The 15,234-nt window shown below is 33.2% G+C and overlaps 1 protein-coding gene and 1 long non-coding RNA gene across 6 annotated transcripts in view; one reads left to right on the top strand and one right to left on the bottom strand.

Moving 5' to 3' along the window:
- CLYBL (citramalyl-CoA lyase) overlaps positions 1-15,234 on the bottom strand; it is a 234,937-nt gene that overhangs the window by 17,710 nt on the left and 201,993 nt on the right. For all 4 annotated transcript variants that reach the window (XM_048854217.2, XM_075129562.1, XM_048854203.2 and 1 more), the window contains 4 exons: positions 12,335-12,523; positions 8,715-8,816; positions 6,682-6,775; positions 5,080-5,247 (listed from right to left, as the gene is read on the bottom strand). In XM_048854217.2, coding sequence (XP_048710174.2) covers positions 5,080-5,247; positions 6,682-6,775; positions 8,715-8,816; positions 12,335-12,523 — 553 coding nt within the window. The remainder of the gene's footprint in view (positions 1-5,079; positions 5,248-6,681; positions 6,776-8,714; positions 8,817-12,334; positions 12,524-15,234) is intronic.
- The window catches only part of LOC125638444 (uncharacterized), a 96,958-nt gene that overhangs the window by 52,919 nt on the left and 28,805 nt on the right, over positions 1-15,234 (top strand). The window contains exon 1 of one of the 2 annotated variants that reach the window (XR_007357234.2): positions 1,026-1,116. The exons of the other annotated variant lie outside the window; for it this stretch is intronic. This is a non-coding gene — a long non-coding RNA (uncharacterized LOC125638444). Of the gene's footprint in view, positions 1-1,025; positions 1,117-15,234 lie in introns of those variants that run through there. 2 annotated transcript variants of the gene reach the window in all.

Below are 15,234 nucleotides of genomic sequence, written 5' to 3'. Positions count from 1 at the left end.
AATCTTTTGCTAGATACTATATGAACAAATAGAACTAAAACAGAAGCTGTATTTGTTACCATTCAAAAAATACAATTCTTTCCTTCCGTTTCAATCCATACATCTTCCTTTTGTCATTACAGGTGTAAGTGTTAGACAAATCTTGTCAATAACAATTTAAGTATAATATATATCTTTACATTCTAGCTGTATAAATAATAGCATCAGAAACTGACAATTACTGTTTTATTGAAAAATTAAACAACCTGAAAATGATATTTAAACAACAAAACAAGCTATATTTCATTGATAGCTTTTTTAATTCTACAAAAGGATTAGTCCCTACATTCCCATAATTTGTTTAGCAACTAAAAAATATTCAAAATTCTTCCCCCGCCTTAATGATTAGTTAGTTACTGCTGGTGCATAACACTTTTCTTTTTGTTATTTGTTATATTAGTGAACTTAAAAGTACCTAGAGGCTTAGATGGACATCTTTTTATCCTTTCTTGCATAAATATATATAAAAATATAATAAAAAGAAATCATATTTTCCCTGTTAATTTTAGTATAGATTTTCATATTTGCTTGCTGAGTCAAGTATTAAGTTTTAATTCATACTGTATATGCTTAAATTAAACAATGTCTATATTATTTGTTTTACATTTTTTAAAATAGCATTTTACATTCTTAATTTTTTCAAAAGGAATTTTCACATGGTGGTGTGATTTTGCATGGTTTTTTATTTAAATTATTTTAAAATGTTCATTATAAAGCAATTATACTGTAATATCCCTGTTTACTTAAATGTTCATGGTGGAGACTTTAATTTTCTTTTACATCAAATAAGTATAGTTACCAATTCGGGGACTGATCCTGCAAACCCTTAGTCAAATGAATAGTCCTTCCTCACAGAAGTGGTCCCATGTTACTCACATGCACAGAACCACTCAAGATTGGAATCTCTCACGTGAGTAAGGGCTGCTCAGTCAGACTACCTGTGTCCATAAATACTATTCAGGGCCCTAAACCTGTGTCAGGATCCCCCGCACCATCTGGTATCCAACTGATCTAATGGGACTCTGGATGAGTGCAGAGGTCCATGCTAGTGGATCTCAGTGAAGGATCAGGGCACATGTAAGTAAAAGTTTGTGGTTTTGGTTCCTAACTGTGTTTTTCCAGGTAGAAAAGCTATTTTTTAAAATTCCTATTTAAACTAAAAGTTGGATACATTGTATATAAATAAATTATTTCATGTAATAATTCATATGTATTACTATGGAAATTAAGCATTCATTTTTAAATGATTTAACAATTCGAAAAAAATATTTGCAATCATCAGCAATATAATATAAAATTTAGTTGTACATAAAAATACATTTGTGAACCAATTTAGCTGAATACGTATTTTATAAACAACTAAGAATTGTTCAGAATTATCACATTTGTTAGAAGAATTTGCCATAGAAGCTCAATTTTATTTTATTTCCTGTTACACAATCCTTTATTTACAATCCTCAGGGCATCCACATATTCAGGTTCTGATACTCCAATCCACTACAGAAAAAAATAATTTAAAATTGTAGTTTAAAACTTTAAATACTTTAAGGACTATTTTGTTAGAAAGAAATTAAATGAACAGAAAATTTCTTTTGCTAATATATTTAATATTAATTGTATTTAAAGAGAATTTTTAATGAAATCAAAAGATAGCAATAAGTGAGTAAATTACTATTATTCTTGGTTTTAATTTGCTTTATTTTTAATAGTTAAACTGGTAATTCTGAAATTGAAGATTGTGTACATAATTCATAGTGATGCCTACAAAGCTTAATGAAAATATCTTTCCTGAAAATTATGTATGTAAAATTATAACAAAGACTTAAATTACAATTAAAAAAATCAAAAGCTCAATATACATTATTTTTTAAAAGGCAACTGCATTTCTATATTAAAATTAGTTTTTAAAAATGTATTTATAGTGAAAATCTGCAATTTGTTTAGCATTCCCATTGGAGAACAGATTATAGAAAATATAATGTAGCATTTGTTTTGTGGCCTGAGTTGCCTTTTGTCACATCTTATGTATCCAAACAACTGTATAATAGACTTTAATGCCATGCAGGAATGAAGCAAATATTTTAAACTGAACTGTTGTTATTGACGAGTTACTGAGAGGGTGCAAAATTGGAAGACATTAAAATTTATGACCATGAAATCCTTTTTACAGTACCACTTGATATATTGTGCTTTAAATCAATACCTGTCAAGTCTTTAGGTAACTATATGATGGTGTCATTTTTGTCTTCTACAAAAGACTGCAAAAAGAGAGAGGAAAACCTATAGTGTTTCATATTTATATCTAGCTTCTCAGCATGTAGCACTGCAGTAGCTATAATGACTAAGTCAGCTGTTAAAGCTTTATTCCCAGGTTTACTTATTTTTGGATACAAACTTTCCGAAAGCTGATGACCATTTATATAGACAATGCATTGATTTAAAGTCCATATTTTATGGTACTGTAAAACATATGCTGCTGTAAAAGTAAACCTATTTTAAAATAATCTACACTGGCTAAATGATGATTGAAAACATTCAGTACATACATGCACATTTATTGCAGAAACAATAGGCTGCTTACAATGTCTAATTTAAAAGAAAATGAGAAGAAAACGTAGATACTATGGTGGTGATGGTCCGATAAGCATTTAAATAAATAGAAAAACCATTTTATATTGAGTAATTATATTTCTGAGATGTGCACACTATTTAAACTTCAATAAACATATTTTGATTACTTTACATTAAGGGTTACAATTCACTGCAGGCCTATGTAAATATATAAAACTTTGTTGAGTATTCTGGAGTTGCATCAGTTTAGGAAGACAGCGAATTTGGCCCGATAAGTCCCAAATAAGTACTGTATCTATTTTCTGTGTATCTTGCCAATTAATTGATTAATCATTACTTTAGCTGTGTAAAAGATTTAGCTCATTTTAGTCACATCTGTTGTCTTCAGTCGCATTAGTTGTGAGTAAAACTAGCAGGAGTTGACCCAAAAAACTTTAAAATACAAGATAAGTATTCAGAACTTCTATTAATGTAATAACATCAAGATTTTATTACCACACTACTAGACAGCTATATGAAATAAGGGGGTCATTAAGCAAAAACGATCCACAGCCTTCTGCCCAGTGGAAGATCATGGACTATGACTTCACATCTGATTGGACTATTTATCAGATTATATGCTGGGACATTCTATTTTTTGAGATTTCCTGATTCTAGCCACGGAGAGGCACAGGGAAAAGGCAAAAGCTGCGAGTTCATGTTAATGAGCTCAGCCCTTCTGCAAATCTTTAAATCTAATATAGAAAATCCAAAGACCCTCCAAGGCTGAGTTAGGAATGAACTGCCCTTGACACCCTGAATTGTCAGATGTAGCCTTTCTACTTATGTCATATCTGAGTCTAACAACTTCAGTCACATTTTTGTATTTTTAAATGATTTGCAGCTAGGTACTGCCAATTCCACTCTTACCTCTCCAAAACCCCACCATACTGATGTCAGATGACTTCCAATACACAATCAGTTGGACCCAAATGTCATCAACGTTAGTGATGGCCACATTTTTCTAATTTATACACTAAATAAAATGGCCTAATTTTCAAAGATGCTTAGCACCTGCAACACCAACGGACTTCAACAGGAGCTGCAGATGCTCAAGACCTTTAAAAAAGAGGTTATTTTATTTAGGTGCCTAAATTAGAAAATATTGGCCTGTGTGTCTTAGCCTTCAGCAGGTGGTGAAGTCAAAGAGCCCTGTCATATTCCTTTTGACTTGAGCAGAAATAGCATTGGGCCCTGAAAGTCCACAGGGACATAAATAATATTCCATAGCTCTGGTACAGTTACAATTTTGTCTCTGAATCTAGATTCAGATTTTGCAAGTACTGTACCAGGTTCAACAGGGAATAGGGCAGAATCTGTCCTGAAGAGAGTCTAGAATTACTATTAATTAAATGAAAGACAGGGTGGGGGAGGTAATATTTTTTATTGGAACCAACTTCTGCTGGTGAAAGAGACAAACTTTTGAGTTTACACAAAGCTTTTCTTCAGTCATTCTATGTTGTTTTTAACATCAAAGTGTGAAACGTTTAGACTAACTTTAATTTTCATTTGATATTTTTGTTCAGATAATGAAAGTAATTTGAAGTACCATATGCCATTACTTTTACTTTGAAAAGTGTCGTCTCTTGTTATATCACTACCTCAGGATATATTCTTTCAATAATGAATAGCTAACACATATACAACTGTCTTGACTGTAACTTGAATTATAATTTTTGAGAGAAATCATTTAAAGTGTTAGTACTAATTTCTAGAATTCTAGAATGTATAGCAAATGGTACATTTCTATTGCAAAAGCACCATCTTTTGGTTGCTGCGATGTCTCACTGGTAATAGTCAGTAATGTGGTATACCAATTACTGGATAACCATCAGTGTCACAGGACTCTGTTGCAAGGAGCCTGTTGGTCTTGCCGTCTGCCAGTACCTGTAGGTGTCACCAGGTGCACAAACACTTACTGGGAGGGGAGCCAGAATATGGAAAATCAAATCAAAGAAAACAACATGACAATAACTTTCATATATGAATTAGCATATCTGGGAAAAGGAGGGTTATCCACTTTTTCACCATATCAATAAATAAATAAATACATTTAAAAATATTAGCAATTGTTTAAAAATACAAAAAAGTAATAAAAAAATAAACCGTTCATCACAAAGCACAATATCACATCTCACTTGAACGGTCTGTCAGGAAGAATCACATACTATACATCTTATACCCAGGCTTCCCTTACAAAAATAGTGATATACTTGATGTGATTTTGGAAAAGCAGCCTCTGATTTTGCAGTCTGAATTTTTTATCTGCAATTTTAAAAGCATAAGTAATTGGGGATGCATTTGACAGCACTGACTGATCAACAATTGCTCTGTGAACACAAACTAGTTTGCAGTCTAAGTGATATAAAATGTGCCTATATTTTGTAAGGAAAATGCATAATTTTTGTAGACATTGTCACATAACCATACCAGTGAATCCCATTAGGGCACCCTCTCTTGACTGCCTACGGAGCCCATCTTCATCTTGGAAATCAATGTACACAAGGTCTATAGCTTGTAGGCCAAAAGCCTTTGCTGTGACAATAATTTTTTGCCTGGCGTATAGAATATCATGAGTTTCTTTACTACTTGTAGCACCTAAGAAAACAATGAATAGAAAGAAGTTAACTTTGTTTTTAAAATCTTCTCATTTGAAACTTTTTTAACATAAAACAAAATTTCTTTGTGTTCTTGTTTACATCATTAAAAAAAAAAAGAAAATAATTGAGGGATACAAAGGTTAACTGACCAAATGTTGTAAAGAGATAATTTAAATAGTTTAGTTGGGAAAACATTAAGCTCATCCAGAAAAAATATTTTCTTCGTGTCTTAGTTTCTGAAATTTAGGGTATGATTTGGTTCAAATAATAGATCCTGAGATTGAAGTCAATGGGAATGTTGGCTGAGGAAGGGCTGCAGGAATCCACCTTCAGTAATCATTTGCTTCTATTACTTATTGCAATGGCACTGAAAAGCATTACACCAAGAAAAACATTACACAGATGGATATACTGTGTACAAGGAAATGGTTAAAAACCTCACACTGGGAACAGAATTGCACTTTCCTTGGTTGCTATTCTTGTCACAACCGATGTCCTAAGCCAAATGTTTAAGCTTTGGATTGGAAAATTTGAAAAATTATGGCAGATGACTTTTGAGAGGGGCCAAAAGCATTCACAAGAATTCACGAGTCCACAGTCTATCAGATAAAAACATTCTCACATGAATCCTGGTGTGAAAAAATAATAATCTGTTCTCTTTTCCTTAGGATGACTGTCCAGATATGGATTATCAATTTGTATAGAATAACTTCTTGTTAATTGTTACATTAGAATATGTATATACTTCATTAAGAAACTGATACTTCTGAACTGTACTTGTTGCCTTTAAGGAGTTTATAGCTGAATCAGATTAAAAAGAGGCTTTTAGCAGATAATGTCTCTGTTAAGCAAATAATTTACAAAAGGGATTTTGAAATATTTCTGGTTTTGGAGGAATGGCATTATCAGTGTAACACAGGTCTACGAGGAGATATGACTGTTTTGACCTAGGAAATGTTTATAATGCATTTATTAAAGCAAAACTTAACAAGGAAGTATTGTGAATGATATCAAAATACATTTCATTGTAAATAACGTTAAAAACAGACATATGAAAATTTGACTTGAAATATGGTTCTTAAGAAAATATACAGATAGTTGGTCATATGAGTATTACAGTTTAAAATAAGTATAGTGATTCAACAGGTTTATTTTTTATTTTAGCTACAGTGTGACAAGAAGAATAGGGAAAAGCCAGTGTTTTGTAAGTCATCATTTTATCAAGCTCTGAATTGCAAAATACCAATGACATAATTTACATTAATAAAAATTATGCAGAAAGATGGGGAAATGTACCAATATAAGTAAGTGCAGAATCATACGTTTAGAGTTCTTTAGTTATTGCAGTCAAAACAAGTGGATAAAATACCATCAGTATTCTCAACTACAGATGTCATACAGTAACATTTATAATAAACAAACAGGTCAGAACCTATGCTGGCTCGAAAATCCTCTCCTCCAAAGACTACTGCATCCAAATGAAGGCCAACTTGGGATCCTATGCTTAATGTTTCTTCACAGACTGCCTTCAAATAAGAACACAACATGAATTTGGAATGCAGGGATAACAGAGACATGTTACACAAACTCATCTTATTGTCAAAATCTGGAACTCTTTCAGCTAAAATTGCTCCTACTAAACAAAGTACTGTCACTATTGTACTGCACAGAATGTCTTAAAATGACCCATAGCAGAATCTAAAACAATATGTGTGCATATGAATATATACACTGCAGCTACAGCATGCAATACTGGATTTCCTACTCTTTTTCCCCCCGTTAAATATGAATGAGCTTACCATAATGCCATGGATACCACTGTGCTTGGCACTTTAGAAATACATGTAATTACAGTAAACCAAGTACTTATTAAATACTGTCCAAAATAAGCACATGCACTTTACCTCAGTAGTTTATGCTTTGGCATGTAATGATTTTGCATCAGAAACAAAGACCAGAATATCTTTTATTAAATAAATAATAGTTGGATGTTTCAACATGTCGTGAATTCCTTACTGGAAGAATTCCTTACTGGAGAATTTAAAATCTTTAATACGGTCAAATACAACTAAAAGATAGGTACAGGAAGTCAAAAGTGCAACAAGTAGTGCAGAGGTATATTAATGTAAAAACAAGCAGCACTTAAAGGTATTATATATAAAGAAATGCATGCCAACATTATTACTATTTTATATAAGAAGATTTTGATATTAATAGTCTTGAAACATACGGTATGCCTAGAGAGACAGATGTAATTACAACTTGTACTACTGGGCATCCATATGGGAGAGCTGGTGGGATAAGAAATTATTATGATTATACAGTATACTTTAAGCAGCAACTCTCCTGTCAACACCAAGAACTACAGTATTTATTAAGAATTCTTCTACAAAATATCACAGTGAAAAAATTCTAAAAATTTTTAAAATTTAAAATCAGATCTCTCTCTGGGTACTAACACTGAACATGAATGTGTGCATCTAGTAAAGTTGTAAATTATGTTCCAAGATATATTTAAGATCCGCAGTAAAAATAAATGTTTTTGCTTTATATACACATATAGACAATGAGGCCTCTCAACAGTTCTTGAAACACCTCAAATGTACAAGTCCTGAATTACTCTGACACTTTTCTCTGAAGCTTTAGGAGAATAATATTGCATTTCCAGTTAGTGCATTTGATTTTCCATTTCATGATCATTGGTATCTGTCCCCTGTAGAAACACAGGCTGGATACTGAGACTGGGGCCCATTTGTATTTCGTGAGCATCAGGTCAGTCAATGTGTAAAGAATATTTAGGAAGCTTTATAAAGAAACAATCTTTATACAAGGCAGAGGAAAAAATACATTTTGAGCTTAAGGCAACCTGAGAATAAAAAAAATCAGGGGTTCAGGCGTTGGGTAGCTTAGAGCTCCAGCGACACTTCCAAGCGCAGAACACACCCCTATGAACACAAATATGAAAAACGATTATTTGTTCTCAGAGCTATAATACGAAATTTGGAAGTATTTTATGAAGAGAATCCATTATAAAAACACCATGATACTACCACTGAAATGATGAGAAGATTATTTATAAATACAGGCTTATACAAAGTCAACTATGATAGTCAATTTTACAACAACAATTTGAGCTCTCCAGATCATTTCAAAGCATATCTCATATTTTAAAACCAATTAAATGTAAAAATAAGATAAAAATTACTCCATAGGGTTTTATTACATGGTCTGTATGTGTTATCTGGAACTGGCATATCATGGACATATTTTGGATTTTGTCAAGGCCTTTACATAATAACAGGAGAAATAAAAATACTAACTTTTTACGGGACTGTAATTCCTTTATTTATTTTCACCTCTCCTATTTAGATAAATTTCTTATTTAAAGGACATAAACTATTTAGCATATACCTAGGTTGCTGACAGGATAAAATATGAACTCTTCACCACATCAAGGTTCCTTACCTCAAAGTTGAGCAACCCCATTGCAGTCTCCACAAAAGGGATTAAATTCATTGGTTCTACAAGTGTTCGGCCTTTTAAGTGATGTAAAAATTTGTCTGAAAACTAAAACCAGAACAATATTATAAGTGACCAGAGAAAAATTCATTTACAAATATCCACATGTACGCGCACCTTTTCAGATCTTTCACCTGGCTGCAATGACAAAACAAACAAAACCAGAACTGTAATAAAAAACCTTCAGGCTTTTAACCAGGCCTGTTATGAGGCCTACAATTCTGAATTGCAACATTATCATATATTTTGAAGTTTAAAGGTTTAATTGTAAAAATATTTGCTTAACACCTATCACTCTAATGTAGCTAGATGCAAATCAGTAGGCCCTTAAAAACAATGAAGTATTGATATACCTGATGTCCTGTTTTGTTTCATGTCTAATACTAACATCACTGTAACTGTTCTGCAGATTTCTAAGTGGCATCCGTATTATTCATTACGGCACCGTTACCCTTTGTTCAGTAGGCTTTTCTTCATAATTTTTAGCTTACCTAGGAAGGCCTTAAAAAGGAAGTTTAATTCTTTGAAGACCAAAGCTTTCCAATTTTTTCCATGAGACCAGTTCACAGCTAGCTCTGAGCTGTCAGTGGGGTAGCCCAAATTCCAAAATCTATCATCTGGAAACATACAAAAGCTCTTGCACAGATTTTTCTCCTTTCAAAAGAAAAAAAACCCCGTATATTGTAAATCTATTATGTCTCTCTAGATCTAGTAATTTGTGAGGAGATAAACATATCACAGGTATGGTAGAAGATATTTTAGTAAATAAAGACAAAAATAACACATACATCCATTTTAAATTTAAGGAATATGCAACCATTAATGGATATCAAAGGAAAAGGGAATTTTAATCATCTCTCCATTCAGTCTCAGTTGGGTAAATCATATCTAAGAGATTTGCATAAATATAAACCATCAAAGACTTTTCATCTTCAAAGGGGGTTTCAAGACCCTATAAGCTTTGTACTGTAATCATCACAGGTCACAACCCTGCAGGAATAAGGCTGCTATGGCAACATAAAAAACTAATGCTTAAGGCTTAGCATAATATTCTGACTAATAGAAAGGAAACTCATTTTAAAAGCTGGCAGCCTATTTACCAGAAGCTGGATTAGAGGTGTTATTTCCCCTTTTAGCTTCCCCCCCCACTTCACCCCTCCCCAAAAGAAAGGAAAATCTAATCACTGAGATCTTTAAAAAGCTTTCGAGCAATTTGCAGTAACTTTACAATTAAGCCAAAATAAATCACAGCTTTTCACGATGAAGAATTCTGCCATCCCCACATTTTTCTGTGCATCATCATCATCTTTTCTGTAACTTTTCCCCAGAGAAAAGAAGTCAGCTAAAATATATAGCATTAAGAAAATCACTGCAATTCAAATGCATACGTGTACAGTGTCTTAGGTAGAGCAACAGAAAATAGTAAACTTCATACAGGTCAGAGCATGAACACTGGCAGCAGTGTATTAAAATCATTTCAGCTTTAGTTCTGAAGATCTCTATATGATTTTGATTTTTTTAAATAAAAAAATATTAATGGATGCTAGGGTTTTATAACTTAGCTGAAGGTTTAAATGGAAGAACTCTTTTTAGATTTAAAACATTTTAATAGTCACCTTGTTAGGTTTCTTTAAAAAAAAACCCGCTCCATTTTAATATCTTTTGTTTTGAAGATTAAAAAAAAAGAGAGAGAATTTTTAATTAAATACTGTCCCCTTCCTCTTTCTTTTTATAATTTGTTATAAGCACCAATACAAAAGGTAACTAGTGGAGAAGTTTCAATTAATTTTTTCAAAAGGAGACGATTAAATGTTTCCGGCCTGGTAAAGTGTTCATTTCAGGGAGGGTGGGAGGGGAAAAAAGGAGAGAGTGGGGGGAAACAAAGATTGGGGAGGGGATGAAGTAGCAGGCCTCAGCAATTCTTTCAATTCCAGTGCACACCCAATAGTGTGTTGGGAAGAATGCACACTGTTCAGGATTTGTGGGAGAATTGTCCCATGACAAAGGAGGGAGAGTTACGCTTGTTATAGTCCAATAAGCCATGCCAGTCAAACAAGTACCCATACTAGGGACAAAAGGAAAGCAAGAGATTCTCACACAAAAGAAAACAAGTAAGCCCATCTTTTAGTTGTGCACCAGCCTCCAGGTTTTATGTTTCATGTAAAAAGAATGAGCAGAAAAATAAACAGTGAAAGGCTTCTGTTATTTAAAAAAATTAAACATTATATTAAATTGTGTTATTAAATCCAACAAATCCTCTGTGTTCAAAGATTTATCAAAATGCAACAGAACAAAGTACAGACAGTAAGATGTAAGCTAGTGCTATTTTATTTTCGAACAGGATGATATTAGGGATGAAAATTAGCCATTTGAAAAGTTGGGGGATGGGAGGGACAAAGTCTTCAGATTTCATACCAATGTAAAACATATTAGGTGCTAGTGAGAGCCCTGCCATTTTGGAAGCATGAATATTCATAAATGACAAGCTATGTCTAACACTTACATGGTTGTAAATCCTGAGAGGTATTCTCTAGTTACTTTAACTAAATGGTGGTGTAAGGGGACATAACCTCCACTGGAAACAGGGGAGACTGACGGTACACTATTACAAATGGACAAGTACTGTAATATAGCTAACATATTTGTTTAGTTGTATTTACATATACTATGTTAAAGGCTTGATCAAAGTTAGATGCTGAGATTAAACTAGGTACCAATACATCTTTCATCACAGCTCACATACATTTTAGATATTCCGTACACTTGTGGTTTTCAAAAGTACAGAACTGCATAATGAAACGTTATTCCTTTAGTGATGTTTTGCAGAAATAATGATATCTCTAAATAAAATGCACCTCTTCTTAACAATTAAAACAATTATAGCATAATTAGACCTATTTCAAAGTTTTCTTAAGTAATTTGACATGCCAGCCATTTACATTTCAGGTTTTTATTGGCTGAAAAGTCATTCATGAAACACAAACACACCTGTCAGCAATTAAAAAGGAAGAAATAGAGAACTGTTCAGGAAATAATATCTGTGGTAATTAAAAACACTAGTTAAAAGCTTCCTGTTTGTTCCTCTAGTTGCCCCAAAGAAGTGACCTTTTCCTCCCCCACTCCATTTTTTCATATGTTGCTAACATGTTTTCTCCATCTATAACTTTCCAGGCATGTACATAAAACATATTGGCATAGACAATCTTTTAAGGTATCAGTGAAGGTTCAGAGTTTGGTACAATGGAAAAAGTTAAATTATTATACATTTTCTTCTGTGTTTTGATAATATACTGTAACATCGATATTGATTTTTTTATTGATTGAAGTACTAAGAAAACTAGTTTTCCTTAAAAACTAATGTTGCTATGTATGCTCGGTGTGCAACTCCAGCCTATGCACATTTTAATGGAAATGTTACACCGTTTTCTTAGCCAGACACCAACACTGTCCCATGATAACAGCAACATTCTTCAGAATGCTAGCTCATTGGTCCCAATGGTTCCTCCTAAATTGGCCCAAGGTCTTCAATCAAAAGCTAAGATTATGACAATTTGGTAACTACTCACCCATCTTATTTCCTCAGCATTTTTAACTTTTGGCAGCATCAGGCTTGAAGGAAGAACACTGGACTTCAAAAGGACCTCAAGATCTTGTTCTGCAAGACCACTGGACACTGAATTGATCCTAACACACTTTTCAGTCTGGCCAAACTCAACCTCTTTGAGTGTTTTCACAACTGTCAGCCTTGCTTCTACCTAGAATATAAATGTTTAAAAAAATTAAGCTTATTTTCTATTGACAGAAAAACCCGCCGAACAGAAAACATGTCAAACTGATGAAAAAAATAGAACCAACAATATAAAAATCTATTTTTTCCACAATATCCATTACTGTTTGCCTTTTGTTAAACCTTTCATAGCCAGTACCTCAGAATTTTAGTTTTAGCACTTTCTTTACAACTAACAGTAAATATCCAATTTTCAGATCTGATTAATAATAGGACTACTACAGTACTTGAAGAAAATATCACATTCATGTTTAAAGGTATTGCAACGTGTCTAACGAACATAGATCCTTAAACTGGCATCTTTTTACACCCATACTTTCCACATAGCCAAAAATGGAATAAGAGAATTGCATAAAATAATAATATTTCCAATTAACACCTGTATTCTTCTTATGGACCATAATAAAATCATGGTTATCAGTATATAAGGACTTATATGTATATTTCTTTTGTCTTGCTGTATAATCACCCTTTTTATCCATTAAACTGTATTAATGCTTGCAATTGAGTAGACAGCTCAGACATGAAAATAATACCATGTAACCCAAAATAATATGCAGATTTTTCTGGAAACTGTGACTGATAATAAGAAAATACTCCATATTATCAGCAAAAATAGAAATTCCAAACACACATTTTCTAATTGACACACTGCTCACAAAATGGTGAAGGAAGGAAAGTTTATAAATCTGTTGAATACTTGATTTGCATTCAGAATGCTTAAATCCTTTGCTGAAATGAAACACTTCTATTGGCGTCAAGAAAAAAGGGAAGGAGAAAAAAAAGAAAGCACTTGAGCTCACTACTTCCTGCCAATTTCAGTTTCAAAAACAAATTCTTTCAACTTGCCAACAGCCCTTAACAAATTCTCATTGTCAAAATGAACACTTATCAAAAGTAGTTTCATTTGTGAAGAGTTTTTATGGTACTAATAAAACTTTAAAGCTTCTGACTCATGATTGTTTAAAAAAAACAGTTTTAACAATATACAGCCATTTGAGCAGAAATACTTATCTAGAAAACAGGCAAACTCAGAAAAAAATCATCAAAGTTAATAACGAGACTAATACCAATCAGCGAGACAACACATGACAGTAGATTTAAACCAGACGGATACAAATCTCTGCCTGTGAGTAGAGGCAGAAGAAATTTCAAAATGTGGTCCGAGTTAAAGAGTGTGAGGAAACAGTAGCTTCCAGTTGTCAGGTCAGATCAGAATAGGTCTTCAAAACCAGTTTAAGACAGCACTGCAGTGTACTGATTTACAAGGCTTGGACTGCCAATAATTAGGATAAGTTTAGACAGAAGCAAGTGATTACTCTCACCATTTAAAGTGAAAGAATAATGAAGTTGAAGGTTAATGAAACTTGAATCAAACAGCTTTCAGCTTGGTACTATCATCCACATTTCTCCAAAGATTTTAACATATGCCCATCATCAGCAGGACAGAAAAGGACAATATATACAGACCGAGACACCCCTATGCTATGATACAAGACTACATTCAGAGGTCATTTCATTAAAATATAAATACAATCAGAAATGTTACTGCTATTGTGAATTAATTCTAGCTGCTGCCATTATGAAATTAATGCACAGGTACACACAGTTTATTAAAACATATTCAGCTGAAAGAGAGCTCCAAAAGACACCTATAATTGTTTGTCTTCTTCAAATTGTGTTATGTGATGTCATCACTGGCTAATACAAATCCCACTAAATTCTCACTGTCAGAGCAGCAAGAGTTGGTTTCTTAGCTGGTCTGAAAGTTTTGGGATTTGGTGCAGAGTGATAGTTTAAAAACACATTCTCCAAACCAATTTATGCTCTTGACTAATGTCAGATAAGATTATCACAGTTTCAGTACATAATGATCCACTTTGCAAAATAAAGATCTTCCAAAACTGTCCACTAAAGAAGCATCCAATTTTAAATGAGGGCATATTACAGGAAAACTATACAATCTGATTATTATTTTTTTCCAAATTACAATAATGAGCAGTAGGCATTCTTGTTAGTTGTTTTTCCGCTCAGGCTGTAAACGCCCATCCCATAAAAAGACAGATCATGTCCTTCTAGGTATATTTCCACACAAAACACTTATTAACAGGCTGTTGCTTTTCGTAATTTACATAAACTAAGTGTGCAGCCCTTTGGTACATATCCCAAAATAACCAATAACATCACTGAATTTATACCAACCAACAAGGATGTTATTTTTTCATATTGTAATAGAGAAATATGTTACAGTTTTGCTAACACAGGCGTGCCATCTGTTGGGTTGAGAACAGATTCACTTTCTTAGAACCATTACATTTTAGTACTGTCTGCTTCAGAGACAGAGATTCCCCAGCAATGAAGAAGATTCTCTCCCTTGATGAAATACATCTGGCCTTCATGGTCTCCAAATCATGATTCAATCATGTACATTTTAATTATGGACCAGACTGATAGGTACCAGCTACCCAGAAGATTCCAGGTATTACAGCCAGTCCCGAACAGGATACCCTATCCCTACTTAAAACAATGGAAAAGCTCCCACTGACTTCAGTAGTGTAGGATCAGGCCCATAGACAGGATTACTACAAAATGTTTCATGGGTAAATAGGGGGGGAAAAAAGAAGAAAAAAAGAGCATAAAACATATGGATGAAAAAGGGAAGAGTTTTTACTGCATCAT

This window comes from Caretta caretta, chromosome 1 (assembly GCF_965140235.1).
Source record: "Caretta caretta isolate rCarCar2 chromosome 1, rCarCar1.hap1, whole genome shotgun sequence".
Taxonomy (NCBI): Eukaryota; Metazoa; Chordata; order Testudines; family Cheloniidae; genus Caretta; species Caretta caretta.
The sequence above is the reverse complement of the archived record's forward strand: the minus strand, read 5'-3'. Positions and strand labels throughout refer to the sequence as shown.